Genomic DNA, 26,426 nt, shown 5'->3' with positions numbered 1-26,426 from the left:
AAAAGTCTCAGCAGTGTTGTAAAAGACCAAAGTTTATTCTTTATTTATTTATTTATTTATTTATAGTTATTTATTTTTCTCTCATATATTACATCCAAACACAGTTTCCCCTCCCTTCTCAGCCTCTACTCCCTCCCACCCCACTTTTCCACCCCCATCATCCTTCTTTCACTTGAACAAAGGGGAGGACTCCCATGCATATCAACCAGCCTTGGCAAATCAACTTGCAGTAAGATTAGGCACTTCTTTTCCTATGAAGGCTAGACAAAGCAACACAGGAGGAGCAAAGTATCCTAAAGGCAGGCAACAGAGACAAAGACAGCTCCTGCTTCCAATGTTAGGAGTCTCACAAGAAGACTGGAGAGGTGGCTCAGTGGTTAGAGCACTGACTGCTCTTCCAGAGGTTCTGAGTTCAAATCCCAGCAACCACATGGTGGCTCACAGCCATCTGTAATGATATCTGATACACTCTTCTGGTGTGTCTAAAAACAGCTACAGTGTACTCATATACATAAAATAGATGAATAAATTTAAAAAAAAGGCCAAGCTACACAATCATAAAACATACAGAGGGCCTGGGTAAGATCCATGCAGACTTCCTGGTTGATGGTTCAGGCTTTGTGAGACCCTGGTTCCTACAAGACCAGGTTAGTCGATTCTGTGGGTTTTCTTGTTGTGTTCTTAACCTCTGCCTCCTAAAATTCTTTCTTCCCCTCTTCCATATGATTCCCAGAGCTCCACCTAATGTTTAGCTGTGCTTCCCTGCATTGGCTTCCATCAGTTTGTGTGGAGCCTCTCTGAAGATGAAGACAATTATTTGTATTAGAGTATATGGAAGCCTCCCTCACTGTCCATTGAAGCCCATTCAGAGGCCAAAGCACCCACATGCCACTCCCCCCATTCTATACTACCCTTATCACAGCACACGGCTATGAGAATAAAAGAATACATTTAGGAGTTGGGGATTTAGCTCAGTGGTAGAGCGCTTGCCTAGGAAGTGCAAGGCCCTGGGTTCGATCCCCATCTCTGAAAAAAAGAACCAAAAAAAAAAAAGGAATACATTTAGTGATCCATTCATTAATTTTTTTTCTGATCTTGTTTGCTTCTATTCTAGGACTCTGGTATATCTAGACTTGTGTTCCTGGCCCTCCAGGCAGTGTTCCCTCTCATGGCATTGATCTCAGGCTGGACCAGCAGATATTGGTTGGCAACTGTAGGAACCAAGATCTAGGAGGACTGAGGGAGGTGGAATCACTAACAAGGGAAACAGACTCTCAAGACCAGAATACAGCTGTAAGCATTTTTTTAGTATAGCCTTTGGACCACTGACATGAGTTCTGGAGTAGCCGATCACCCCAGTGCCACTGCCAGGACCTAAGGGGACTTCAGTGAAGTTGGGAGAAGCAGCCATCATCCTATACTGTACCAATCTGAGACTCACTAGCTTTCTGAGATCTTCTATCTTATGCCATTTGATATGCCATCAGAGATGTGCACTCATAATATTAGAATAGTATAGGAGCCTCCCTCAATGTCCACTGGGCACCACTTAGAGGCACAACACCCACAGGTTACTACATCAATTTCTACACCACTTTTATCACAGCACATCTTGTAGGCAGGACAAATTGTACGTCAAATGTTTTATGGCTGGGTTGGTGTTCCAATTCCTGGAAACCTTGCTTAGTTACAGACGATGGCTGGATTAGTCTCCATATCCCTCATTACTATATCTCTCATTTCCTGTCACCTTCTTAGACTCCTAGGAGTTTCCATTGCACAACATCTCTACCTTGTCTCTAAAATGGCTCACACTTCTACTTGTTCACTACAATATACTCTCCTTCCATCTCCAAAGCACAATCTTCTGTTCGCATCCCCACTCACCACATCTCTCTTTCCATAGAGATCTATGAATCCCTGATTGACCCATCCTTTTTTGGGTCTTTCTGGGTCTGTGAACTGACCATAATTGCCCTTTACTTTACAGCTTATATCCGCCTTATAAGTGAATATATACCATGTTTTTATATGGTTTATATTTGTATATAGTCTGGGTTACCTTACACAGGATGATTTTTTTCTTGTTCCATCCATTTGCCTGAAAATTTCATGATGTTAGTTTTTTAACCTCAGTAATATTCCACTTATCAATGTACATTTTGTTTAATCATTCATTGGTTGGAGAAGATCTAGGATGCTTCCAGTTTCTAGCTATTATTAATAAAACTGCTATAAGCAGATGTCCTTGTGATAGGATAGACTGTCCTTTGACTATATGCCCAGGAGAGGTATAGCTGGGAATTGAGGTAAACTGATCCCTGATTTTCTGGGGAAACAGTCATCCCTGTAAAATAAAAATGAAGAAGCAGATTACATATTTCAACATGTACATAGCACAGGATATACATTACCATTCCACTTTTTGGTAGAAGCTTACCTCAACAGGTATCCCACAACTATAGTATATCCAACTGTAAGACAATCCAAGCAAAGATTTCTTTGAAAAAAACAAAAGAGATACACCAATCTACATAAAGAGCACAGAGACAGTATCCAGAAATGAAAAGGGAGACATAACAAAAGAAACTGAGGAAATAAAAGAAAAAGTCTTCCATAAGAGCCTACATTTGACAAAACTGTAAAATTTACATGAAATAGATGATTTTTGAGACACACATCCAAAGTTAACTCAAGATCAGGTAAACTATCTAAAACCTCCTATAATCCATAAGGAAAAAAGTAGTAATCAAAAACCTCCCACCCAAAAAGCCTGGACAAGATGGTTTAAGTGCACAATACTACCAGACATTCAAACAGCTAATATCAACATTCCTCAAACTGTGCCACAAAATAGAAAGAAAAGGAACATTACTTAATTCATTCTTTGAAGCCAGGATCACTTTGATACCTAAAGCACACAAAGACCCAACAAAAGGAACTTCAAATGAATTTTACTTCTGAACGTCAGTGCAAAAACAATAAATTCTTGCAAACTGACTCTAAGAACACATGAAAAATGTCTTCACCAAAATCAAGTAGGCTTTATTCCAGGAATGGAAGGATAGACTAATATAAGAACATTCATCAATGTGGTCCACTATGTAAAACACCTGAAAGAAAAAAATCATGATCATCTCATTAGATGATGAAAAAGCCCTTGACAAAATCCAACACCCTTTCATGTTCAAAATCTTGGAGAGATAACAAATTCAGAAAACTAGCCTAAACAAAATAAAAGCAGTATACAGCCAGCCAAGAGTCAACATCAAGTTAAATGGAGAGAAACTCGGACAATCCCACTAAAATCTGGAACAAGACAAGTTTGCCCACTCTCTCCCTGTCTATTCAATACAGAATTTGGAATTCCACCTGGAGCTATTAGACAACTAAGGGAGATCAAGGGGATACAAACTGGAAAGGTAGAAGTCAAGGTATCACTATACAGGGATGATACATAAGAGACCACTAAATTCTACCAGAGAACTCCTACACCTGATTAACAACTTCAACAAAATGAAGGAATATACAATTAACTCAAACAAATCAGGAGTCTTCCTTTCTAAGAGGCTGGAAAAGAAATAAGAGAAACTGCAACCTTCACAATAGCCACAGTTAGTATAAAATATCTTGGTGTAACTCTAACCAATCAAGTGACAAAACTGTATGACAGAAAATTTAGTCTTTGAAGAAAGAAATCAAAAAAGACCTGAAAAGATGGAAAGCTCTCCCATGTCCATGGATTGCTTGGATTTACATAGTGAAAATGGCCATCATCCCAAAAGCAATCTACAGATTCAATGCAATACCCATGAAAATTCCATCACAATGTTCACTGGCATGGAGATAGCAATTCCGAACTTCGTACCGAATACAAAACAAAAGCAAAAACAAAGAGCCAAAACCATTCTGAACAATAAAGAATCATCATCCCTGCTCTCAAGCTGTACTACAGAGAAATAGTGATAAAAACTGCATGGCATGGGTACAGAGACAGACAAGTTGATCAAGGGAATAAAATCAAAAACTCAGAAATAATCCACGTACCTAAGGAAACTTGATCTTTGACAAAGAACCAAAGTGAAACAGTTGAGAAAAGAAAGCATCTTCACAAGTGGTGCTGGTCTAGCTGTCAGTCTGCACTTAGAAGAATGCAAAATGATCCGTATTTATCACCTTGCAGAAATTTCAAGTCCAAGTGGATCAAGGACCTCAACATAAAACCAGATACAATGAATTTAACCGAAGAGAAAGTAGAAAATAGCCTCAAATGCATTGGCAGAGGGGATATTTTCTTCAACAGAACATCACTGGCTCAGATTGTACAATCATCCATTGATAAATGAGACCTCTTGAAACTGGAAAGCTTCTGTAAGGAAAAGGACCCTGTCAATAGGACAAAATGGCAACCTAAATATTGGGAAAAGATTTTTCACTAACCCTACATCTGATAGAGCGCTAATATCCAAAAAAATATAAACAATCCAAGAAGTTAGACTCCAACAAACCAAACAATTTGATTAACAATTGGGGTACAGAGCTAAGCAGAGAATTCTAAACAGAGGAATCTCAAATGGCTGACAATCACTTAAATGTTCAGCAGCAACAACCACTCTGGAAATCAGTCTGGCAGTTCCCCCAGAAAACTGGAAATTGTTCTACCTGAAGATTCAGCTATACAACTCCTGGGCATATGCCCAAAAGATGCTCCACAATACCACAAGGACACATGCTCCATTATGTTCACAGCAGCCTTATTCATAATACCCAGAAACTGGAAGCAAATCAGATTGTCCCTTGACTGAAAAATGGATATCAGCCAAAATGTACAGAAGACTCATGATACATCCCACAGTCTGAAGAGTTAAACAAGAAGGAACTCCCAAGTGAGGGTGCTTCAATCTCACTTACAAGGGGGAACAAAATAATCATGGGAGGCAGAGGGAGGGAGGGACCTGAGTGGCAGAGGGGAGGGAGAAGGGAAAAGGGAGAACAGGATCAGACATTGGGGGGAAGACAGGAGAGAGAAGCCCAGAGGGCCAGGAGAATGAATAGAAACATGCTGTTCTCAGGGGTGGGTGATGGGAGTTGAGGCACTCGGGGAGAGGGGGGTATGCCATCATGGAAGGTGGTAACCCCTAGAAAGTCCTAGAGATCTGAGATGTGAGAGACCTTGGCCCAAATGCCCACCAGTGAGGAGATGGGACCGGAAGTGCTCACCTCTAGTAGTCAGACAGGGTCACCAGTGGAGGGATGGGGACACCAATCCACCTGCAGATTTTTGACCCACAATTGTTCCTGTGTAAAAGAAATGCAGAGACACAATGGAACACACAGTGAAGGAAAGGCGATCCCATGACTGGTCCAATGTGGATCCATCCCATGAGCAGGCACCAACTCTTACTGACACTGTTACTGATGCTCTGCTGTGCTCTCAGACAGGAGCCTAGCAAGGCTGTCTTCTGAGAGGCTCTGCCAGCAGCTGACTGAGACAGATGCAGATCCTTAAAGCCAACCACTCGACTGAGGTCGGTGGTGCAGTGTGGGAAAGTTAGGAGAAGAATTAAAAGAAGTGAAGGGAAGGGCAACCTCAGAGGAAGAACAACAGTACCAACTAACCTGGACCCCTGGTAGCTCCCAAAGACTCAGTCACCAACCAAAGAGCGTACATGGGCTGGTTCAAGTGGACCAACTGCCTTGTCTGTCCCCAGTGGCAGAGGACTCAGCTAATCCTGTCAAGACTCGATGCCCCAGGGAAGGGGGATGCCCAGGGATGGGCGCACCATCTCAGAGGTGAAAGGATGGGGAATGGGGTGAAGAGCTCTGGGACGGGAGACTGGGAGGAGGCAACATTTGGGTGTAAATAAAGAAAATAACTAATTTTAAAACTGAAAAACAATAAAAGAAGAAGCTAAAATATTTACCAATGACCTGCTGGGGAAGGGTTTAGGGTTGATTAAAAATCATTAAAAGGGTTTAAAATATGTCTCTCGTGACCTCAGGTCTATTCACGCTAACAGAGATTGATTTAACAATATAAGTCTAGCCTTGCTCTGCTGGCATTACTACGATATAGCTATGTTTTATACACTAACCCATGCAGGAAACTGTTATGTTCTACACTACATAAAGATTAAAAAATTCCCCAGATTCTTTATGAATTATGTTTATAAGTTAAAAACTTATAGCTTCAATTTAAAATAGTTATGTTAAATCTAAACCCAAGAGAGGTTTAACGTAAAGTCCTAGTCTTACAAAAGCTATTAAGTTACTGTAGACGTTTAGCGACAATTTAAAAATGCATGTTCATAGTCACCTTATCAATGACCAAATTGTTGAATATGTTCAGATTGCAAACACACACACACACACACACACACACACACACACACACACACACACACACACACAAGGATCGCTTAACTGAGATATGCCATGGAGACCACAGGAGCCTGGGATGACTGGTCTGGGTTATGAACTATGGACGAATCTCTGTCTCTCTCTGTCTCTGTCTCTCTGTCTGTCTCTCTGTCTCTGTCTCTCTCTCTGTTTCTCTCTCTGTCTCTCTCTGTCTCTGTCTCTCTCTGTCTCTGTGTCTCTCTGTCTCTGTCTCTCTCTCTCCCTCTCTCTTCTCCTCCTGCTCCTCTTGTTTCTCCTTTACTTTCTTCTTCCTCTTTCTTTCTCTTTTCTCTCCACACACCCTTTCTCTTTTTCTCTTCTCTCTCCTGACTCAGCATGGCAACTCCCCTGACCTCAGACCTTGAGCTCAATGAATTCAACCCAAAGCAGCTTTCCAGAATTATTCCTTTTAATATAATCTAATTGGCTTGAACTGGCTCATTTCACCAGCAGAGAAATAAAGTATCAGTAATCTCTATTCATGTCTCTGATAAATGATTAGATAAAAAAATGTTCTAAGATATGTAGAGGTTTGAAGATAAGTTCTGAGTCTGAGGGTCTCAAAAACTATTAAAGGTGTGTGTGTGTGTGTGTGTTTGTGTGTGTGTGTGTGTGTGTGTGTGTGTGTAATATTTCAGATTTCTTGACCCTCCTATGCTGTTATTGCCCTGGGATCTTGAAGATGCAAGATTTGCTGGAGTAAGACTGCCCACTACTGGGCTGGGGATTTAGCTCAGTGGAAGAGCGCTTACCTAGGAAGCACAAGGCCCTGGGTTCGGTCCCCAGCTCCGAAAAAAAAAAAAAAAAAAAAAAAAAAAAGAACAAAGACTGCCCACTACTCAGTCACAAGCTCAGAATTCTGAGTTTTCTTTAGTTGTCTCCTGACTTACAAATGGTTTTCATTAGGCTAAAACATTTCTGTCCAACCTTTGTACCTAGCTCTCTGGACAAAACACCAAACCAAACCAAACATATCTTTTAATCTAAAGCTATCATTTTTGCTAAGACTCAAAGGCATGAGTCTGCTCTTGCTGTCATACAGACACATATTAACTGCTTTTTTTAAATATGAATTTTAATATGGTATGCTTATATATCTCCATCTGTGAGCTAAATTTCATATAAACTTCAGGGAGTCAAAGAAATCTCAAGACCTTGATCTACCCGCCACATGTCATATGACTCTAGATAAGTACATCCAAACTTTCTGCACATGTCTGTCCCTCAAAATGAGATTCCCCCTCTTTCTCCAGGAGATTCCTTACCTTCTCCAATTACTAGGAAATTATACCTTGTGCCCCTGGGAGTCTATGATATCTCAGCAGATTCTCAAGTGGCTGGCAAACTCCATCCAGGGATCACCAGAGGACTGCAAACTGCTGAGCTCTGTCTGCACTTGCTGAAAGTAAAACAGATCAGCTGTTGTGATTGTTTCCTATCTCTTCGACTGGATCAGCTAATCAGCTAATCTTCAAATAAATGCTTACTTGTGAAGAACCCTAGGGCCTTTGGCCAGCCTTACACCCACTGTCTCCGGGGCAAGACTAGGCCAAGTTCTATTCTCCACCCACAGGAACATTTTTGAGTAGAAAATTCTCAGACTGTACTGACTGATTCTTGATGGCTTTAAAGGTTAATATTCTTAGCCGATAAGCAGTAACCTTGCTGAGCTATTTAAAGGGAGAAACCACAACCTGAGGGGGCAGGGATGGTGTCATTGGAAAGTGTGTAGAATAACAGTGAAAAATCACAAGGAAAAACTCTCTGTCTCCCAAGATTGTTTCGTAGGAGGAGCCATCTCCTGCTTCTCAGATTGTTTAACTTCATGGTCTGCTCGTTCCTAGGAGAAGTTGCTTCCTGCTTCTCAAGATTGTTCTCTAAGATTTATGGTCAGCTAGTTTCTGGGAGAAAGCTGTTGAGCTGGCCAATGTAATTACCCATTTTATAGCCCTAGGAGAGGCTTCTTGGAACATACAATTCTGGGGCCTGAAACATATCCCTCCTGCAAGTTCCCATAAAAGGCATAAGAACTGCTTGTAATAGCCATTCGGAGTCACTTTCTAGTCACTCACCTTGAGGGACTAATTGAAGGTTGACCCTGAAGTGATGAAAAATAAACCTCTTGCTTTTCCATTGATCTGCATCTCGGTGTCTCACTCGGGGTTATCTCGAAGTAAGTACCACTGAAAGAGGGTTGTGGGGTGGGAGGGTCGTCCTGAATTTGGGTAGACACCCCTGCCCCCATCCCTGGAGACCTATCAGAGTGCAAAAGGACAAACTCAGCAACAGGCACCTACTGCTGTTTGTCTCTGGTCTTTTGCTTTCACTTTTGACTCCTGAGCATGGTGTTGGCTGGAAAGCCTCTACCCTGGTGTGGGTCAATTGCAGAGGGCAGATGTGGCTTAACTCTGTGACCCTGGGGATTCTGGAGGACACTTCAGGCCCCTGGAGGGAGTCAGGAGGACTCTGCACTATTGAAACTTGCTAAACTCCATACTGGTAGGATCCAAGGGAGTCGCCAGGTTACCTGGTTTCTACACTCACAGCAGGGCCAAAGTGTTTGTGTGTTGTCTTTCTCTGTGTTTGTTGGTGTTAGTTATCTCATTTTGTGTTCTTGGACTTGAACTCACAATATTTTTGGACATGGGACAGACTGAATCTACCCCATTAAACATCCTAGTTAACCACTGGAGGGAAGGTAGGGAAAGAGGAGAAAACTTGTCAGTAGCAAAAGACCCCCGGAGTGATGACACCCTCACTCAAGTCTTGGGATAACTCGACCCCATAAGAACTCACACAAGACCATCCTTGTTGTAATCACATGAGGTTTATGGATAGCAACCAGTGCACTGGGGTCAAGACTTGTATCCCACGCAGGGGCAGTGGGGTTCGACCCCTAGAGGCTGGGAGAAGAGCTATTTAAAGGGAGAAACCACAACCCGAGGGGGCAGGGATGGTGTCATTGGAAAGTGTGTAGAATAACAGTGAAAAATCACAAGGAAAAACTCTCTGTCTCCCAAGATTGTTTCGTAGGAGGAGCCATCTCCTGCTTCTCAGATTGTTTAACTTCATGGTCTGCTCGTTCCTAGGAGAAGTTGCTTCCTGCTTCTCAAGATTGTTCTCTAAGATTTATGGTCAGCTAGTTTCTGGGAGAAAGCTGTTGAGCTGGCCAATGTAATTACCCATTTTATAGCCCTAGGAGAGGCTTCTTGGAACATACAATTCTGGGGCCTGAAACATATCCCTCCTGCAAGTTAAGCAGCCAGGCACTAATACTTACTACTGAATGCAGGACATAGGAGCGGTAAACCATCCAGTGGCTGACATCCGCCCTACTGTGCCTAACCCCTACACCCTGCTGAGCTTTTAGCCACCGTCCAGAATTTGGTACCTAGTCTCAGACTTGAAAGAAGCTTTCTTCTGCCTGCCTTTGGCACCCCGAAGTCAAGAATACTTAGCCTCTGAGTGGAAAGACCCAGAGGATGGGACCACCAGTCAGCTGACATGGGACTAGATTCTTTACCACTTGGGCTCAATCCAGCTACCTTACTGCCCGATCCCACCTCAAGCCACCACATCACAAATGTCAAGGAAAACTGCAGAATCCCATGGGTGGAGAAAAGAACTCTCCCACTGACCCCTGCTTGGAGACGAGGCTACCTGGTTTAAGGGCAGGAAGCAGGCGACATTTGATTTTAATGTACTGAAGAGAGAGGTGTTTTGGTTTGTTCTTCTTTGATTGGTTGTGGTTTATTTTTTCCATTTATTTAAAATAGATCTCTTTCTCACTTCATATATCCTGATTATGGTATCTCCTCCTTCTACACTTCCCAATACCTGCATCCATCAATTCTGCCCCTTTTTGATCCCCTTCCTTTCTATCTCTTATTGTAAAAAACAGGCTTTTAATGTTTAATAATAAATTATAACAAAATAAAACATACTAAAAAAAAACAATAACAGAAAGAAAAGAAACAAAAAGTAGGTACAAGAATCAGAGACCCACTCACAAATACCATACAAACACTAAACTGAAACCCATAATATACACACAGAGGACCTGGTGGAGACCTATGGAGGTCCTGTGCATCCAGCCTCAGTCTCTGTGAGTTCATATGAGCTTTGCTCAGTTAATTTAGAGAGACTTGTCTTTTCTTTCTGTCCTCCATTCCCTTTGGCTCTTACAATCTTTCCAGTTACTCTTTCATGAGGTTCCCTGAGTCCTGACAGGAGGATTTGATGAAGAAATCCCACTTAGGGCTGAGTGTACCAAAGCTTCTCCCTCCCCACGCCCTCTTTCTACCCCCCCCCCCCATTCTGTATTTTTTTCCCATCCGCTGCAGGAGGAAGCTTTGATGACTGAACAAAGCTGTATGAGTACAGCGAAATGCCCTTAACAGTAATTTGTTGGGATCTTTTAATTTTATTTTTCTATAGATTGGTAGTATTTGCTTTTAGGTCACTGGGCTCTTTAGTCTCAACTTCTTGGCCACCCAAGCAGTGTCAGATATAGGTCTGATGGAGGGAGCCGTAAGTCAAGTCAAATATTTACTAGTTAGCCCTCAAATATGTGACATAGATACCATAGCATGTCTTGGAGGTAGGATAGCATTATACATCAAAAGATTTGTGGTTGGTACCTTCTGCTGGCCTTCAGGAACAAATAAGCACACATGAGTGAGTGAGCACAGTCTCAGCTACATGAGGCTCACAATACCGCTCTTCCCAGCACATAATTGAACCACAGATGTGGAAATAGATGTAAACACTATTCATTAATGCTGAAACATCAAAATCTTAAGTTTGCTTAATCATCGTAGGAGGCGGAGTCCGATGTCAGAAGACAGAATGAGCCAAGTGAAATAGTTCAGAGAATCATGGGACCCATCCGTAATCAACCAAATTTTTCAGTGAAATATGAAGAGCAACGGTCCAGCAAAAGGGTAAGGAAGGAATCTCATGCACTTGAATCTAAAACACTGACCTTTCTACATCAGCTGCAAGAGCATTACAAGAGGCCAGGGTTAAAAATAGCTGTAAGTTCCCCATATGTGTGTATGTACATGTACCTGTCCTTCAGTCCTTTTGTAAGCATCCATGATTCCAAGAAGAATGATATCCAGATTCAAGTAGCATGTAAATGCAAGGAGTGTTTTATTCTGTAGAAGTTCTGCATGCTGGGGTCTCCCATTATCAAGATAGATACCCGAGTGAGCTTGCAGGTTTGATTTAAAGCACATTGGGGAATTCCCAGGTAGGTGACCTTATCCTGCTCTACCTCTTAGGGAATGTTATTGGAGCATGGAGCCTGGAATCTGTTGTTGAGTAATTCAGGGGTAGGTGGCCTGACCTTGTTATATCTCTCTTTTTTTTTTTTTTGGTTCTTTTTTTTTTTTTTCGGGGCTGGCGACCGAACCCAGGGCCTTGGGATTCCTAGGCAAGCGCTCTACCACTGAGCTAAATCCCCAAACCCTTGTTCTATCTCTTAAGGACATTCAGAACTATTACCTGGGTGTGAAGGCTGGATACTGCTGCTGAGCCATTGTCCTTACTTTAGGCCAAGTGGTGGGGCAGTTTCTGACTAGTTGCATGAAGCCTCAGTTTTTAGTCCTAATCTCTTGAACTGCCAATTTGAGACCTGTCATGGAGTCAGCCTGTCTCATCATTTCACCCTCAGTTTGGGCCATCTCCAATCCTTGAGAGATTTTAATAAAACTGTTCTGAAACAAACCAAACTAAAGCACTGATTATGCAGAGACAGTAAGTCAAAGCTAACATCAGTAGAATCTGGCATGGATTCTTTGACCACCCCTGAGCAGCCAACATAGAAACATCATTCGTCATCTAAGGCTGCACAGAGTCCTCCCTACTAGAGGAACAGCAAGTCTAGGCCTCTTCTGTTCTCTCAGACCACTTCTGTCAGGGATGCATTATTTCATCTCCTATTTTCCTGTATCTATCTCTATCTGTAGGGCCTTGAAATTTTTATCTAGGAGTATTAGGGCTGAGGCACCTACAATAGCAGCTCCAGCCAGCCCTATAGGCCAAGGAGAGAACCTAGAAACACAACAGAAGTGACCTGATTGTGTGGAGGTGCTAGCTGGCTGGAGACATCCTCCCCAGAGTAGTAAGTCATTCTGGGTACATGGTGTACTAGAACATAAAAATCCTCAGTCATATTTATAGCCAGGCCATAAATGTATGTAGTAAGCCCTGAAGTACGCGTTACAGTGCAGTGGCAGAGGTGGGAATCAGTTGGGGATATCTTCTTTCCAATGCAGAGTCCCTGTCTGGTAACCAACGGTTCTTTGTTAAGTCCAGGGAGAGAGGAGTTAAGAACCAGCAATCTGATCTGCCTTCTTGCCAGCCACTGTGAACTTGATGACAAGGTTTGTAGCATCTCCATTGGGGGAATCCAGATAGTAATGGGGCTAGTGGCTGGTGCAGCAAAATGTAGGCAGCAAACAAGCAGGATCACTGGAGTACTGGAGTCACAGTTTCAGTATCAACAGGGTATGGAGTGACCTTCCATTGTTCCTGTTGCCTGGAAGTCTCCTGTGCTGGGACCTTGACTGCTGGATCGTCTCTCCTCGTAGGGTTAACACGAGAGTGATGTATCCACATTCTGATCCTGTCCACCTTATCAGCCCTATGTGTGGTCAGGAACAAGGTGTAAGGCCCTTTCCAGCAAGGTTCCAGAGTCTTGTGGTTATATCTGTTAAACCAGATTTGTCACATGGTTCAAAGTAATGGGGGCTACGGAGAGGGACAAACTCATAAACCTGGCTGATGGAAGGCCAGAGTTGCGTGTAGATCCTATGGAGGGCTCCCAAGGATTTTTAAAACGTTTGCTGGTCATATTCAGCTAAGATACCGACTGGAGGTAGGGCAGCATGGGAGGGGGCCTCCCATATAGGATCTCAAAAAGCAGAGAAACCTAAAATATAGGCAGTGTTCCTAGCTGTAAATAAGGCATAAAGTAGGAGAGATTCCCAGTCGCTGCCAGTTTCAGGTGTAGATTTGGTAAAGGCCGCCTTCAGGGTCCGATTCATCCCTTCTACTTGCCCTAAACCATGGGGAAGGTATGCATAATATAATTTTCTATTGGTTCCCCAGAATCTCTACCTATGGTAGAGGTGGAGTTACCTAAGAGAGGAATGCTGGTTCATTGTCAGACCGAAGCAGGGTAGGCAAACCATATCTGGGTATGATGTCCTCCAGAAGCTTTTTTTCCCACTATTTTGGCAGTCTCCCTCTCTGTGGGGTAGGCTTCAACCCATCCTGAAAAGGTATCCATAACAATTAGCAAATACTTGTGTCCATAAGTTCCTGGTTTTATTTCTGTAGTCTATTTCCCAATTAGCCCCTGGCTGTTGACCCCTGATTCTGGTTCCTGTAGTCTGAGGAGTTCACAGCCTGGCAGATGGCTCAGTCTGAGATTACCTGATCAACCACTTGTCGTAAGTCAAATATTTTGTACCTTGCCCCTCACAAAAATTACTTCAGTTTGCAGTGACCAACAGTGAAGTTTAATGGATCTGATGGATGACTGGCTTAGCAAACTTCTTAGGTAGGATGGTGCAGCCTTCAGAGGTCAGCAACTGTCAGTCTCTTCTGAAAACTCCTTGGCATTTCACCTGATGTCGTTTGTCTTCAGTAGTATACTCAGGGATGGTTAGGAGTGCACTGGGCAGCAAAGCTATCAGGAGTTGGCAGCTTGAGTAGCCTCCCTTTTGGCTTTATCAGCTAGCCTGTTCCCTCAGACAATTTCTGATGTCCCTGTCTGATTGATGCCCAGGGCAATGAACTATAGCCATTTTGAGAGTGTTTTGAATAAAGCAAGTATTCCTTCCTTATTTTTGATGGTTTTTCCTTGGGCAGTTATTAGTCCTATCTGCTGTCAGTGTAAATGTTGGCTATGGCTCTTTTTGCCAGTTTTAAGGCCTGGGTAAGAGCCTTTTGCTCAGCTTTCTGAGCTGAAGTTCCCAGCAGCAAATCAGTGGTCCAAATAACAGGTCCAAGTCCACTACCACCACCCCTGCGTCCCTGACTCCATTCTGGATGAAGCTGCTCCTATCCCTGTGGTACATACGTTCCCCATCAGCCTGACACTCTGGATGTGCCCCAGAACTATACAGAGAGCAAACATGCTGCACATCTGTGGCTGGGTCAGAGAGGAGGATGGCTGGGTTTAGGGCAGAAGATGGGTTATATCTTATGTGAGGGGACTCAAAAGTAGAGCCTGAAAGTGCACCAACTGGGGTTCGACAGCCACTGGCTGGGTGGATTCTTGAGGGTCCCCTCAGTAGCATGGGGGAGGGGAGATAGTGATAACAAGTCCCTGACCCATGGTTACGTTGCCAGCATCTTTGACTAGAAGGACAGTGGCAGCTGTGGTCCAGAAGCAGGCTGGCCATTTTTGGCCCACCGGGTCCAGCTTCTTAGATAAATCAGACTCAGGTCTTTTCTATGATCCCAAAGTTTGGGTGAGCACCCCCTTTGCTGTCCCCTCTCTCTGATCCACATACAGGTGAAATGGTTTGTGACTCTCTAGGAGGGCCAATGCTGCCATCTCCAGTAAGGCTCTTCTTAGAGTCTTAAGAGCTACATTCCTCTTAAGGGTCCATCTACTTTGTTTTCTTGGTCCTGGACGACCTCATAAGGCTTTGGCTAGCTCAAGACCTTTGCACCCAAAGTCTACAAAACCTGTGAGATCCCAGAAATTCCTGTACTTGCTTTAGGGTTGTTGCAACTGGGATGCTGAGGATGGTTTGCTTCCAGGTGTCCAACAGCATGTTGGCTGGCCCCCGTTGACTATGCATCCCAGATAGGGGACCTCAAGATGACAAAGCTGGGCCTGCCTTCTTAGCAGACACTGGGCAGCCAAGTTGTCTCAGTTCCTGTAGGAGTCTCATGCGGCCTCCTGGCATGTCTCCAAGCCGGGAGCCCTGCAATACACACAGGACCACAGTTATTTGGGGGTGGGCCCACAGCTGCTGACCCAAGTACTCAGGCAGTGCCTCCTCCAAGGTGATAGGTTCAGAGACCAGATCTTTTAAATCCAGACTCCATTTTAGAGAACCTGCCCTAAGTTTGAACTCAGGTTCAAACAGGCATTAGTTTCCAAGTTACGCCCCAGCCCCCACCCCCCAACAAAACCTGGGCCTCTCTCCAGTCTCTAGGCTCACCCCAGTAAGATCTGCACTCCAGGTTACACCCCCAACAAGACCAGTGGCTCCAGGTTATTACCCCAACAGATCTGCAGCCCCAGGTTACAAGCCCCCAACTCCCTTCCCCATCTCCTCACCCCCACTGCCTAATGAGCACCAATGCAGAGAGAAATAGAAATTGAGTCTACAATTTGATCTCCAGCACCAGCCAGTTAAACTAAAGGCCTTAGTATCTTTCCAATTTAGATGCTTGCACACTTATCTGCTCCCCCCACCCCTTTGCTGCTTGCTGTAAAGCTTAATCCTGGATAGATGCTCAGGGCCCCTTATTCCAACAAAAGAAGTCCTGCCTGCCTGAGGTTAACTGAGGGGCTGAGCTAGCTTAACTAGAATAAACCCTCATGTGAGACTGCATTGGATCAGCTCCTGTCCGGTTTAATATTTAGTGGCACTAACAGCCTGCAGTCCTGAATCCTTGATGCAGGTGTGTCCATGTCAGTTGTCCCTTGAAGCCTCTCTCCCAGTCTTGCCATTCAAAGACAAATAGAGGCTGGCTTTAGGCCACAAAGCTATTCAGTGTCTGAAGCTTTCAAAAGGATGTCAGGGGCAGTTTGGTTAACAAAAGCCATGTTCACAGCTGACTGTTACTCTCTGGCTTCTGGGTCAAAAGCAGTATAGGTCCTATAGGTTTAAAAAACTCTAGATATTCCCTGGGGTCCTCATTCTTTCCCTGCATCACCTGGCTAACCTTACATAAATTTGTGGGCTATCCGGTGGCCTCTCAGAGCCCCCACCCCGCCCATCAGAATCTGGCACCTGTTCTTTAACAGCATTGCTAAATTCTCAGTCAGGTCCAGTCCAAGGAAAGGCTGCACCTATATCAGCCTGAACTAGAGTAGGCAGCCCATTTGCTCCCAGAACCATTTTCTGGGTGGCTCCCAAGAACCCTCTCTCTCTTTCCTCTGTTGTGTAGTGCAGCTAGAGCTGACACCTGGGTTGACTGACACTCATCCCAGGTAAGTCAACATGACTGAATCTAGAAGACCTGTGAGAGCTCATGTTCTATCTAAAAATGGGAGGGGGGTTTCTGCCAGTTCCTGCAAATGGCACATGTGTCATGAACACATATTCCCCTGAACATCTGGGGGGAGATACTACCTGGGTTCCATAGCCTGGAGAGGTAAGGCCTTAGTAGACTGCCCTCTGGAGAGTATGGGCCTGAATGTGAGGTGGACTCCAAGTGGGGTCGGGGAGGTCAGGGGCTGCTCTTCCCTCTGCCTGTGCTGGCTGAGGAAGGGTAGTGGCAGAGAGGGCATGATGAGGAACATAGGAAGGGGACAGAAATCCTTGGGAGCAGAAAGAGGAAGCAAGGCAAAGGGGCCGAGGCTGATTCTCCTTTAGAAGAAGAAGGGTGGGGAGCAGAGAGGCCCATAACAAAAAAAGACCTCATCCAAACAGGGACTTCTCAACCAGGTATTGCCACGTGGAGATGTATGACAGTTGGTCTGGGTGGCCTCAAAGTCTCATAAACTAAACCTTCACCCTGTAAATGATGGAGAGATGGAAAGTCCCCTCCTCAGTCTATAGGTGGGTCATTCATTCCTGCAGTTATGCCTAGCTTGTAGGGACAAACTGCTAGCATTGGTCTAAGCTCCACCCCCCCCAGTTACCTGGCAACAGCCAGGTATGCATGACACTATAAAAGGGGCTGATGGCCCCCTCCTCATTCTGTTGCTCTCTTGCTCTTACTCTCTTCCCCCTTTGTCCGTCTCTCCACATTCCCCTCTCCCCTACTCTTCCAAGTACTCATAGACAGCCTCTACTTCTCTATTTCTCTACTCTTATTCCCCCACCCCCAGTCTCTCTAGGCTTCTGCCACCCTCCCTGCCTGGTTGCTGACTTTGCAGCCTCTAGTTCTAATGGTGGGCTGGGAGAGCAGAAGCAGGTCTGGCCTAGCCCCTTGAGTCCTGCTGGAGACTGGCTGAGGAGACCTTCTCTTTCCCTGTGTGCAGCCATCTTCCCTCCCAAGTGTTCCAGTGCTCGCTAGCTCTCTGTCTCTCTCTCCCTATCTCTCTCTCTCTCTTTCTCCTTCTGTCTTGCTCTCTTTCTCTTTCCGTGTCTCCATCTGTCTGTCTATGTCTCTGTCTTTCTCTGTTCTCTCTGTCTCTATCTCTCTTGCTTTCTCTGTCTCTCTATTTCTCTGTCTCTCTGTCTCTCTCCTTCTGTCTCGCTCTCTTTCCCTCTGTGTCTCCATCTGTCTGTCTATGTCTCTGTCTGACTCTATTCTCTCTGTCTCTCTTTCTCTGTCTCTCTGTCTCTCTTTCTCCTTCTGTCTCTCCTTCTCTCTCTGTGTGTGTCTCTCTGTCTCTCTATTTCTCTGTCTCTGTATTTCTCTCTCTGTCTCTCTATTCTCTCTGCCTCTGTCTCTCTCTGCCTCTGTCTCTCATGGTCTCTCTCTGTCTCTTGTTTTCTCTATTTCTCTTTCTCTGTCTCTCTCTTTCTCTCTGTCTTTCTCTGTGTCTCTCTGTCTCTCTCTTTCTCCTTCTGTCTCTCTCTTTCTCTCTGTGTGTCTCCATCTGTCTGTCTCTCTATGTCTCTGTCTCTATTCTCTCTGTTTCTGGCTCTCTCTTGCTTTCTCTGTCTCCCTGTCTTTCTCTTTCTCTGTTACTCTGTCTCTCTCTGTATCTCTCTCTTTCTCTCTCTCTGTCTCCCTCTGTCTCTCTCTCTGTCTTTCTTTGTCTCTCTATTTCTCTGTCTCTCTGTCTGTCTCTATTCTCTCTCTCCGTGTCTCTCTCGGTCTCTGTCTCTCATGGACTTTCTCTGTCTCTTGCTTTCTCTATTTCTCTTTCTCTCTCTCTTTCTCTCTGTCTCTATTTCTCTATCTCTATTTCTCTCTCTGTCTCTCCGTTTGTCTGTCTCTCTGTCTGTCTCTGTCTGTCTCTCTGCCTCTGTCTCTCTGTCTCTCTCTGTCTTTCTCTTTCTCCTCAGTCTCTCTGACTCTCTGTCTATCTATCTCTGTCACTCTGCCTCTGTCTTTCTGTCTTTCTCTGTTTCTCCTCTGTCTATCTCTCTGTCTCTCTTTCTCTCTCTGTCTGCCTCTCTGTCCCTCTGTCTCTCCTCTCTGACTCTCTCTATCTCTCTATCTCTCTATTTCTCTCTCTGTCTCTCTGTCTGTATCTGTCTGTCTCTCTGCCTCTGTGTCTGTCTGTCTCTCTGACTATGTCTCTCTCTGTCTCTGTCTCTCATGGTCTCTGTCTCCCTGTCTTTCTCTTTCTCTGTCTTTCTGTCTCTCTCTGTATCTCTCTCTTTCTCTCTCTGTCTCCCTCTGTCTCTCCCTCTCTGTCTTTCTTTGACTCTCTATTTCTCTGTCTCTCTGTCTGTCTCTATTCTCTCTCTGTCTGTGTCTCTCTCGTTCTCTGTCTCTCACGGATTCTCTCTGTCTCTATGTTGCTTTCTCTATTTCTCTTTCTCGCTCTCTCTTTCTCTGTCTCTATCTCTCTATCTCTCTATTTCTCTCTGTCTCTCTGTTTGTCTGTCTCTCTGTCTGTCTCTGTCTGTCTCTCTGTGTCTGTCTCTCTGTCTCTCTCTGTCTTTCTCTTTCTCCTCAGTCTCTCTGACTCTCTGTCTGTCTCTCTCTGTCACTCTGCCTCTGTCTTTCTGTCTTTCTCTGTTTCTCCGCTGTCTATCTCTCTGTCTCTCTTTCTCTCTCTGTCTGCCTCTCTGTCCTTCTGTCTCTCCTCTCTGACTCTCTCTATCTCTCTATCTTTGTCTCTGTCTCCCTCTGACTCTCTCTCTGTCTCTCTCTCTCTCTCTCTGTGTCTCTCTCTCTCTGACTCTCAGTCTCTCTGTCTCTCTCCATGACTCTCTCTTTCTGTCTCCCTCTCTGTCTCTCTCTCCCTCTCTCTGTCTCTGTCTGTGTGTCCTGCGTGTGTATGTGTGTTTGGGACTCTGCTCCTGCTCTCTGCCCACAGCAGGCTCAAAAGAAAAAAAATCCAGCTTTCGCCCTGTCCCCTTTCATAATCTGTTTGTCACCCACCGCAATAATAGCATACTCATTGCTGGGATGGGAAACAGGCTACTTTGAGTCCTCCTTGTCCCCCACCCCAACCAGGGCTGGGCCTGAAACAGTGGTCAGGGGCTTGCAGATGCCAGGTGGAAACTCTGCCCACATGCCAGGTGGAACTAGGAGCGTGCACCGCAGAACCAAAGAACCAACCTCTCGGCTGCCCTCTACCTCAACTATGTGCATGCGTGTATGCATGCATGCGTGTGCCCACTCCTGTCCCTACCTAGCTCCACAGACTAGCCATTACCAAGACTGGCCTGTGTTCAGTTCCATCACTCTCTCCCTCACAGCACAACTTTCTTATTCCTTTTCTCTACCTACAAAACCTGTCAAAGTTCCGTATTATGACTTTCATTCTTATCCTGTCTGATAGGATTTTTGCTACTGCCTTTAAATTATGGTATGCTCTATTCAGATATTACTAGGCAATATAGCCCCCGATCTTGTTAGAAATCTGCTAATTATTAATATATTTAAGTTTATGAGACAGAATCTTCTGAAATCTCTAACAGTTTGCCCCAAAAGGTTTCAGAAGATATGAACACAGCTTCAAGAGTCTGCTTGGATTGTGATATGATAGCCACTGAGAAACACAGTGTACAAAACTGGATACCCTTAGAGTCAAATGATTTATCTAAATTAAGGTAAGTCAAAAATCTCATGTCACACCTATCCCTTACACAGAGAAAAAGCTCTGTGTCTTCTGGGCTCCAAAGCCAGACTGAGTCTGCCCAAGTTGCCATGGAGACCTTAGGGAACTGTTGGGTAGTACACTCTGTCATGTTTTAAATAACATATGACTGCTAGATTATAAGCTATTCCCAGATTTCTGACTACATTGACAGCTAAGGTAGCTGTAGCTTAACAACTAGGACACAGACTCTAAACTCAGTTTCTAGCGACTAGTTCAGCCGTAAGCCTTCACAGATGGAATTGGTTGTTTCCTTATCTAAACCTGGATCCCGTTGATTAAATGTTTCATATCCCCTCCCCCTTTTTTTGTTTTCAGTTTAAACATTTTTTTTTTTTTTTGGTTCTTTTTTTCGGAGGTGGGGACCGAACCCAGGGCCTTGCGCTTCCTAGGTAAGTGCTCTACCACTGAGCTAAATCCCCAGCCCCCAGTTTAAACATTTTTAAACCAGGGTTGATCACAACAGTCAACAGCACAACAGAGGGGGAGCATAGCTATTGCCAACCCGGTCAGCTGAGGCTCTAGGAAGAGCTTTAGCTTTGTGATACAAGGGACCCCTAGACCCCCAAGGCTGCAGGCTGTCTTCCCTCTCCCCCTGGCCTCCCCCCACCAGCGAGGTGGCATCTATGAGGCCCAGCAGATGGCACTCTCCCTCTTCCAGTCTCTGTGGCTCACAACCAGGCTAAGGGGCAGAGGTAGCTGGGGAGACAAGGGGGTACACGAGGCCCAGGTGGCAGTGAGGGAGCTTGGAACCCTGAGGAGGGCATGCTGACACCTTGCTGGAGAAAAGGCACCTAAATAGGGAAGCTGGACTTGTGGGCCTCCCAGGGAGACACGGGTTAAAGGGAGCAGTATGGTGAAAACTCCAATTCTGGTTCCCACTGCCAACATCCTACAAGGAAAGGCAAGGAATCCTGGAGCAGAGCCTTATGCCTGAAACCTGTCTGAGGGAGCCTCATCCTTTCCCACCCTGCTCCCCCAAGCCCAAGTCCTTCCCATTGCCCAGCTGTAGGCCATGTGCTGGGAGAGAATGGATGTTAAAGGGGTCTCAGGCTGTCTTGGTGCCTCAGCCCACCTCCTCGTGGGCCCAGAGCTCCACGTGGTGTTTTGGACCAAACCCCTCATCTTAGTTGCCTTTGCTCTTAAACAGCTGCTGAAAGTGAGGTTTGCAGTAAAATGCACGTGCATTGCAGCATAACTGCCCAGGCTGAATTTGGTGCGGCAGTGTTCGCAACAGAAACTGGAGTTGTGGAAAATGAGCTTGTCTGCCACCAGCCGCTCCATAGGGTACACAGTCTTCTGGCAGGCTGCACAGGTCTCCTTCACCTGAGTCTGCAAGCTAAAGGACTTAGATAGCTGCACCGTGCTGTTGCCACTGCTGCCTTTGGCTTCATGAGACAAGGTGGCCTGGGCGGCTCCAGCAGCCTGGAACATGGCTCTTCAGAGGTGCTTGGCGGCCCTGGAGGAGATGCCAAGCCAAGAAGGCTCGGGCTGGCCTGCGCCGCAGGGCGGGGGTAGGTCGCTGGGGGACCGCTTCCGGTGCAAGAGGCTCGGGCTCTAGCTGCCATAGCTGCCAGTAGTCCCTGAGCAGCAGCCCCGTATTTCCTCTTCTTGTTAAACTTTTCACTACATGGATCTAACTGTATAATCGCAAATTCTTATTCCTTCTGTTCCACAAACAGATTATCTTAAAGAATGTTCATGTCGTTAACTCTTTTTTTTTTTAAGGATTATTTTATTTATATATGCGATTACACTGTCTCTGTCTTCAGACACACCAGAAGAGGGCATTAGATCTCATTTCAGATGGTTGTGTGCCACCATGTGGTTGCTGGGATTTGAACTCAGGATCTTGGGAAGAACAGTCAGTTCTCTTAACCTCTGGGCCACCTCTCCAGCCCCATGTTGTTAAATTAACTTTTGTTGTTATCTCTTTTGTAAACTTGTAAACTACAGGAAACCCACTCAGATCTATCCCTTATGGACCAAATAGACTCCACCCAGATAATCTGGGTAATCTGTCTATCTGTCTAATGTTCCCACTTACTACCTATTCCAAAGGGTGGGATTCCTCTGGGTTTCAAATGTACATCTAAGAAAAATTTACTTTTCTCCCAAATACACTTAATCTTATTCTCTGCCTATAATATATATATATATGTGTGTGTGTGTGTGTGTGTGTGTGTGTGTGTGTGTGTGTGTGTGTGTGTGTGTTCCAGCATCTTGCCAAGTCCAGACACTTAGTACATCTAGGACAGCTCCAGAGAAGCAACCTCCAGATGCTGAACTGTCCCCTCACAGACACAGACGCTTCGATTGGACCTGTTCCTTCTCACCTATCCACAGACGGTTCAACAGACCCTGGACAACAAGGAAACAGCCAACTCTAAGACTGGACAAACATCCCCATGCCCACTTTTCTAGGTTCCCTAGAGACATATGGCTGTAAAGCAAACAGGAAGTAGAGATCACAACAATGACAACCCTATTCCTGCTTCACCATCATCTCTTTTGAATTTTTCTTTTTTTATTAAACCCAAACAGGGGAATGTTAGCATTCTGTCTAAGCTCCACCCCATAGGTTACCTGGCAACAAGAGTCAGGTATGCCTGACTATATAAAAGGGGATGCTTCCCCTCCTCACTCTCTTGTTCTCTTCCTCCCTCTTGCTTTCTTACCAACTCTTTCCCTTGTCCCTTCTCCCCCCATTCCCTCCCCTCCACCTCCACATGCTCACAGCTGGCCTCTCTGCCTCTCTACTTCTCTACTCCTCTACTCCTTCTCCCTCCACCTCTCCCCCTCCCTCTCCCTCCCCCTCCCCCTCTCTCTCTCCCTCCCTCCCTCTCCCTCACTCCCTTTGTCCCTCCCTCTCCTCCTCCTCCTCCCCCTCTGTCTCCCTCTCCCTCCCACTCACCCTCTCTCTCCCACTCTCCCTCTCTCCTGTGCCTCTACTACCCTCTTAACTCCTCTCCCCATGCCCTGGATAAACTTTATACTATACTGTATTATCCTGGGTTGGTTCCTCAGGGGAAGGGATGTCTCAGCATGGGCCTGCAGAGGCACCCCTTTCCCCTATACCTCACCACACCTCCATAGAACATATCCCCACTCTTTATCTTTTCATAAACACATCATAAACAACCAGACCCAAGTCTTCTGTGACTCTGTGAGGTCCTAAAATGGTTCAGGATCAGCCCCAGTGGAATGCTTTGTGCCTGCCCCGTCCTAGGAATTAAAGAAAAATTTGTAGGAGAGGACAAAAAGCACAAACAGAATACACACACAGAGTGACATAGAAGGACATTCCCAGAAAAACAAAAACTGAACCAAATGCTGTCTCAGATGGTCTGGGCTGCCGCCACCTGTCCACCCACAAATTGCCACTGGCCACCTCAGGCTCCCTGACCCTGCTCCCCTCACATGCAGTCTGAGCCAGTTCCCTACTTGGCCTCCCACCACCAATACCCTAAGCTGGCTTGGCTATGCCCCTTATGGTTTTCTTTCTCAGCCTTGCTGTATTTGGAAATCAAAGTTTGCCATCAATAACATTTCAGAAATCCTTTATTACTGGCATTTGAACTACTTGTAAAGATGAGTAATTGACAAGAATGACAATCAGAATTTGTGGTTCTGGCTCAGTAGTGTTTAGACTTCATTTGGGTGAGTTTTCCCTTACCTTTGTAACAAGTAACTGTTGATGTCTGAAAGCCAGGTGCTAACTAAGCTTGGTTCCTAGAAGAACAGTCTCTCAGGAAATTCTTTTTCTAATGGTGTGTGTGTGTGTGTGTGTGTGTGTGTGTGTGTGTGTGTGTGTGTGTGTGTGTGTGGTTTGTAATGTTGATTGTCTTTGTTTTGAATTTCAATTATCAGAGAACAAAGGATCTCACAGTCCCTGGTCAGTAGGAAGTTAATATCCAGGGACCAAAAACTGCTTATTTCAGAGATAAAAGAAACTTCTTTAGTTAAACAAAATTAGCTAACAGCAGTTTAATTTTACAGTTTGTGTCATTAAGTGCTTTGAAACCTTGGACATAAAGCCAAAATAATACTTCTTGTCACAATTCCAGAGTTTCAATATACTTTGTGGAAAAACATAACAAAACAAAAAGAACAAGGATACTTAGTATTTACTTATTTATAGTTTTGGTGTTTATTTACTTATAGTTTTCCCTGTCTAGTTTAGATTTTCAGTGAAATCTCATGCAATTTGCTTGCAACTCCCCTTTTGCTATACAACTTACTTTAAAAGTTGGAGGACCGAACAAAGTGTTTCAGGACTGTAAACCCCACGTTCACCATCGTTGTACAAGTTTCTCCCAGATATCGGTGCAGTGATCAGTGCCTTCGTTTGGACTCCTTGGTATGCCATGAAAAAGTAACAGGCAGAGGGATGGGGGTGGCATCTAACAAAAGAATGAATCTCATGAGTTCTCCAAGAATAGCCACCAATCCCAGTACTGACCTCTAAGCTGATAGTGGGGTGAACATTTTGGAGAAAAGGACTCTAAATCTTAGGCAGAGCACTGCTTACGAAATTCAAGCTGCAACTAACTACAAAGCTTTCTTGCACAAGGATACTCCTGTGCACAAAGATGAAGGAGAGTGAGGAGGAAGAGGAGGAAGGAGGAGGAGGTAGTGGAAAAGGAAGAGAGAGAAAAGGAGGAAGATAAGAAGCAAATAGGTCCAGGTGAGAAAGAGGAAGCCTGTGGACTGCCATAGGATCCATGAGGTCCTTGGCCTGTATCTACGGCTCTTTGCTTATAATCCACACAATGGAGAAACAAAAGACAAAAGACACGGGGAACACATGCAGAAACTCTCCAGCGAAAGATTAATAAGCACCCATTGAGTAGATATATTTGCATTCATTTATATTAGAAGTCTACCCAAAGACATAAACCCTTATTGAGTGTTGGCATTGAAATGTGCTGAAGCATGCCCTGACTTAGAGGTCCAGTAGTGTCAACTAACTAATCCACTGAATTCTGGAGAACAGTCTTTTAACTGATTTACAGAAACAATACATGTAAGTTAGTTAGTGTGAACACTAAATGGTTTGAAAATCAATTAAAGCTCAAAGGTTTTACGGTCCTGTAGAACAGTAGTTTGTTTCAAAGAGTTCAATACATCAGGTAATACACTGTATTGTATTTACTTAGGGTGTAAGATATCACAATTGAAGCTCCATGGGCTGCTCTTTCCTTCCGACCTATGCCTTAGGGTTACATAGTCGATTCAAGAGCTTACGGGGAACAGTTTGTATGAGAGAAACACTGTGGGAGAATAATGTGATGAAACTGGAAGAGGCTAACTGAAGCTCTGGGTATGAAACTTGGTATAGACAAACCTATGCCTGGTTCCTTGAGCTTTCTTAAAGAAGCTATGGCAGGGGTTGCTGTATTCTGTTTTAAGCTTGCTTGTAAGAGTTTGTAACTTTGAACCATTCTTTAGCTTAAAAATCTGGCGGGTGAGCTAATGGGTAAATGGCCACTTAAACTTCCCCTTCCCTTCACCTTTTGTAGTAGTCCATTTTGCATCATTTTGTATATGGGGAGTGTTACCTGCAGGCTAAGTGTCCACTTAGCTTGCCTATGTAACTTGGTGCTTTGTACATTTTGTTTCTGATTCTTACCCGGTCCTGGAAAACATAGCTTTGTCTGTACTGCTTTTATACAAAAATTTTGTGAATAAAACTGTTTATTCTTTAAAGATAGGTAAAAGAGAAGCAGAATGTGACTTCCTGTGCATGAACTTGTATAAATGCTTATTTTATCAAACGATGTTACAGAGAGAAGAGTTTACAGAACAACTGGGTTTATCATAGTGTGAAGGAGAAGTGAAAAAGACAAACCCATGCACACTGGCACGCACGTGCACACGCAAGCACACACAGTGACAGAAGTCATATATGATGTAGTTTTGTGTGCTGGAGAGAGAGACCCTGATAAACAGATAGATGTGTCTGATCTACAAAGGAGTACTTTGCATGCTAAAGGGGCACAGCCAGTGTTTTTACAGCATTATGTATGTTTTTCAGAGATGAGTACTGACCACTTACAGATAGACAATGGTTTCCATGGTGATGCTGAAAGGACAGGAC

General features: G+C 44.6%; 1 protein-coding gene, 1 long non-coding RNA gene and 1 pseudogene across 31 annotated transcripts in view; 1 reads left to right on the top strand and 2 right to left on the bottom strand.

Moving 5' to 3' along the window:
- Positions 1–77: 77 nt before the first annotated feature.
- LOC147997933 (uncharacterized) lies at positions 78–8,737 on the bottom strand. The gene is made up of 4 exons (XR_015647391.1): positions 8,472–8,737; positions 7,665–7,798; positions 5,221–5,298; positions 78–2,347 (listed from the first exon to the last, which is right to left on the bottom strand). It is a non-coding gene; the product is annotated as an uncharacterized LOC147997933 (long non-coding RNA).
- The window catches only part of LOC147997932 (uncharacterized), a 48,945-nt gene continuing 31,001 nt past the window's right edge, over positions 8,483–26,426 (top strand). For 5 of the 30 annotated variants that reach the window (XR_015647340.1, XR_015647339.1, XR_015647338.1 and 2 more), the window contains exons 1-4: positions 8,483–8,572; positions 11,220–11,342; positions 12,716–12,788; positions 20,148–20,279. Coding sequence is in view for 3 of the 30 variants with exons in the window: in XM_087601384.1 (XP_087457510.1) it covers positions 11,277–11,342; positions 12,681–12,788; positions 20,161–20,279 (293 nt within the window). In the remaining 27 variants the exon portion in view is untranslated. Of the gene's footprint in view, positions 8,573–11,219; positions 11,343–11,684; positions 11,746–12,680; positions 12,789–13,746; positions 13,860–16,542; positions 16,586–20,147; positions 20,280–20,684; positions 20,719–26,426 lie in introns of those variants that run through there. The other 25 variants (XR_015647352.1, XR_015647358.1, XR_015647351.1 and 22 more) reach the window with 17 other exon arrangements.
- On the bottom strand, positions 21,375–21,834 carry Limd2-ps4 (LIM domain containing 2, pseudogene 4; annotated as a pseudogene).

Source organism: Rattus norvegicus, chromosome Y, assembly GCF_021556685.1.
Source record: "Rattus norvegicus strain SHRSP/BbbUtx chromosome Y, alternate assembly SHRSP_T2T, whole genome shotgun sequence".
Lineage (NCBI taxonomy): Eukaryota > Metazoa > Chordata > Mammalia > Rodentia > Muridae > Rattus > Rattus norvegicus.
Note: the sequence above shows the minus strand (reverse complement) of the source record. Positions and strands in the feature narration are given on the sequence as shown.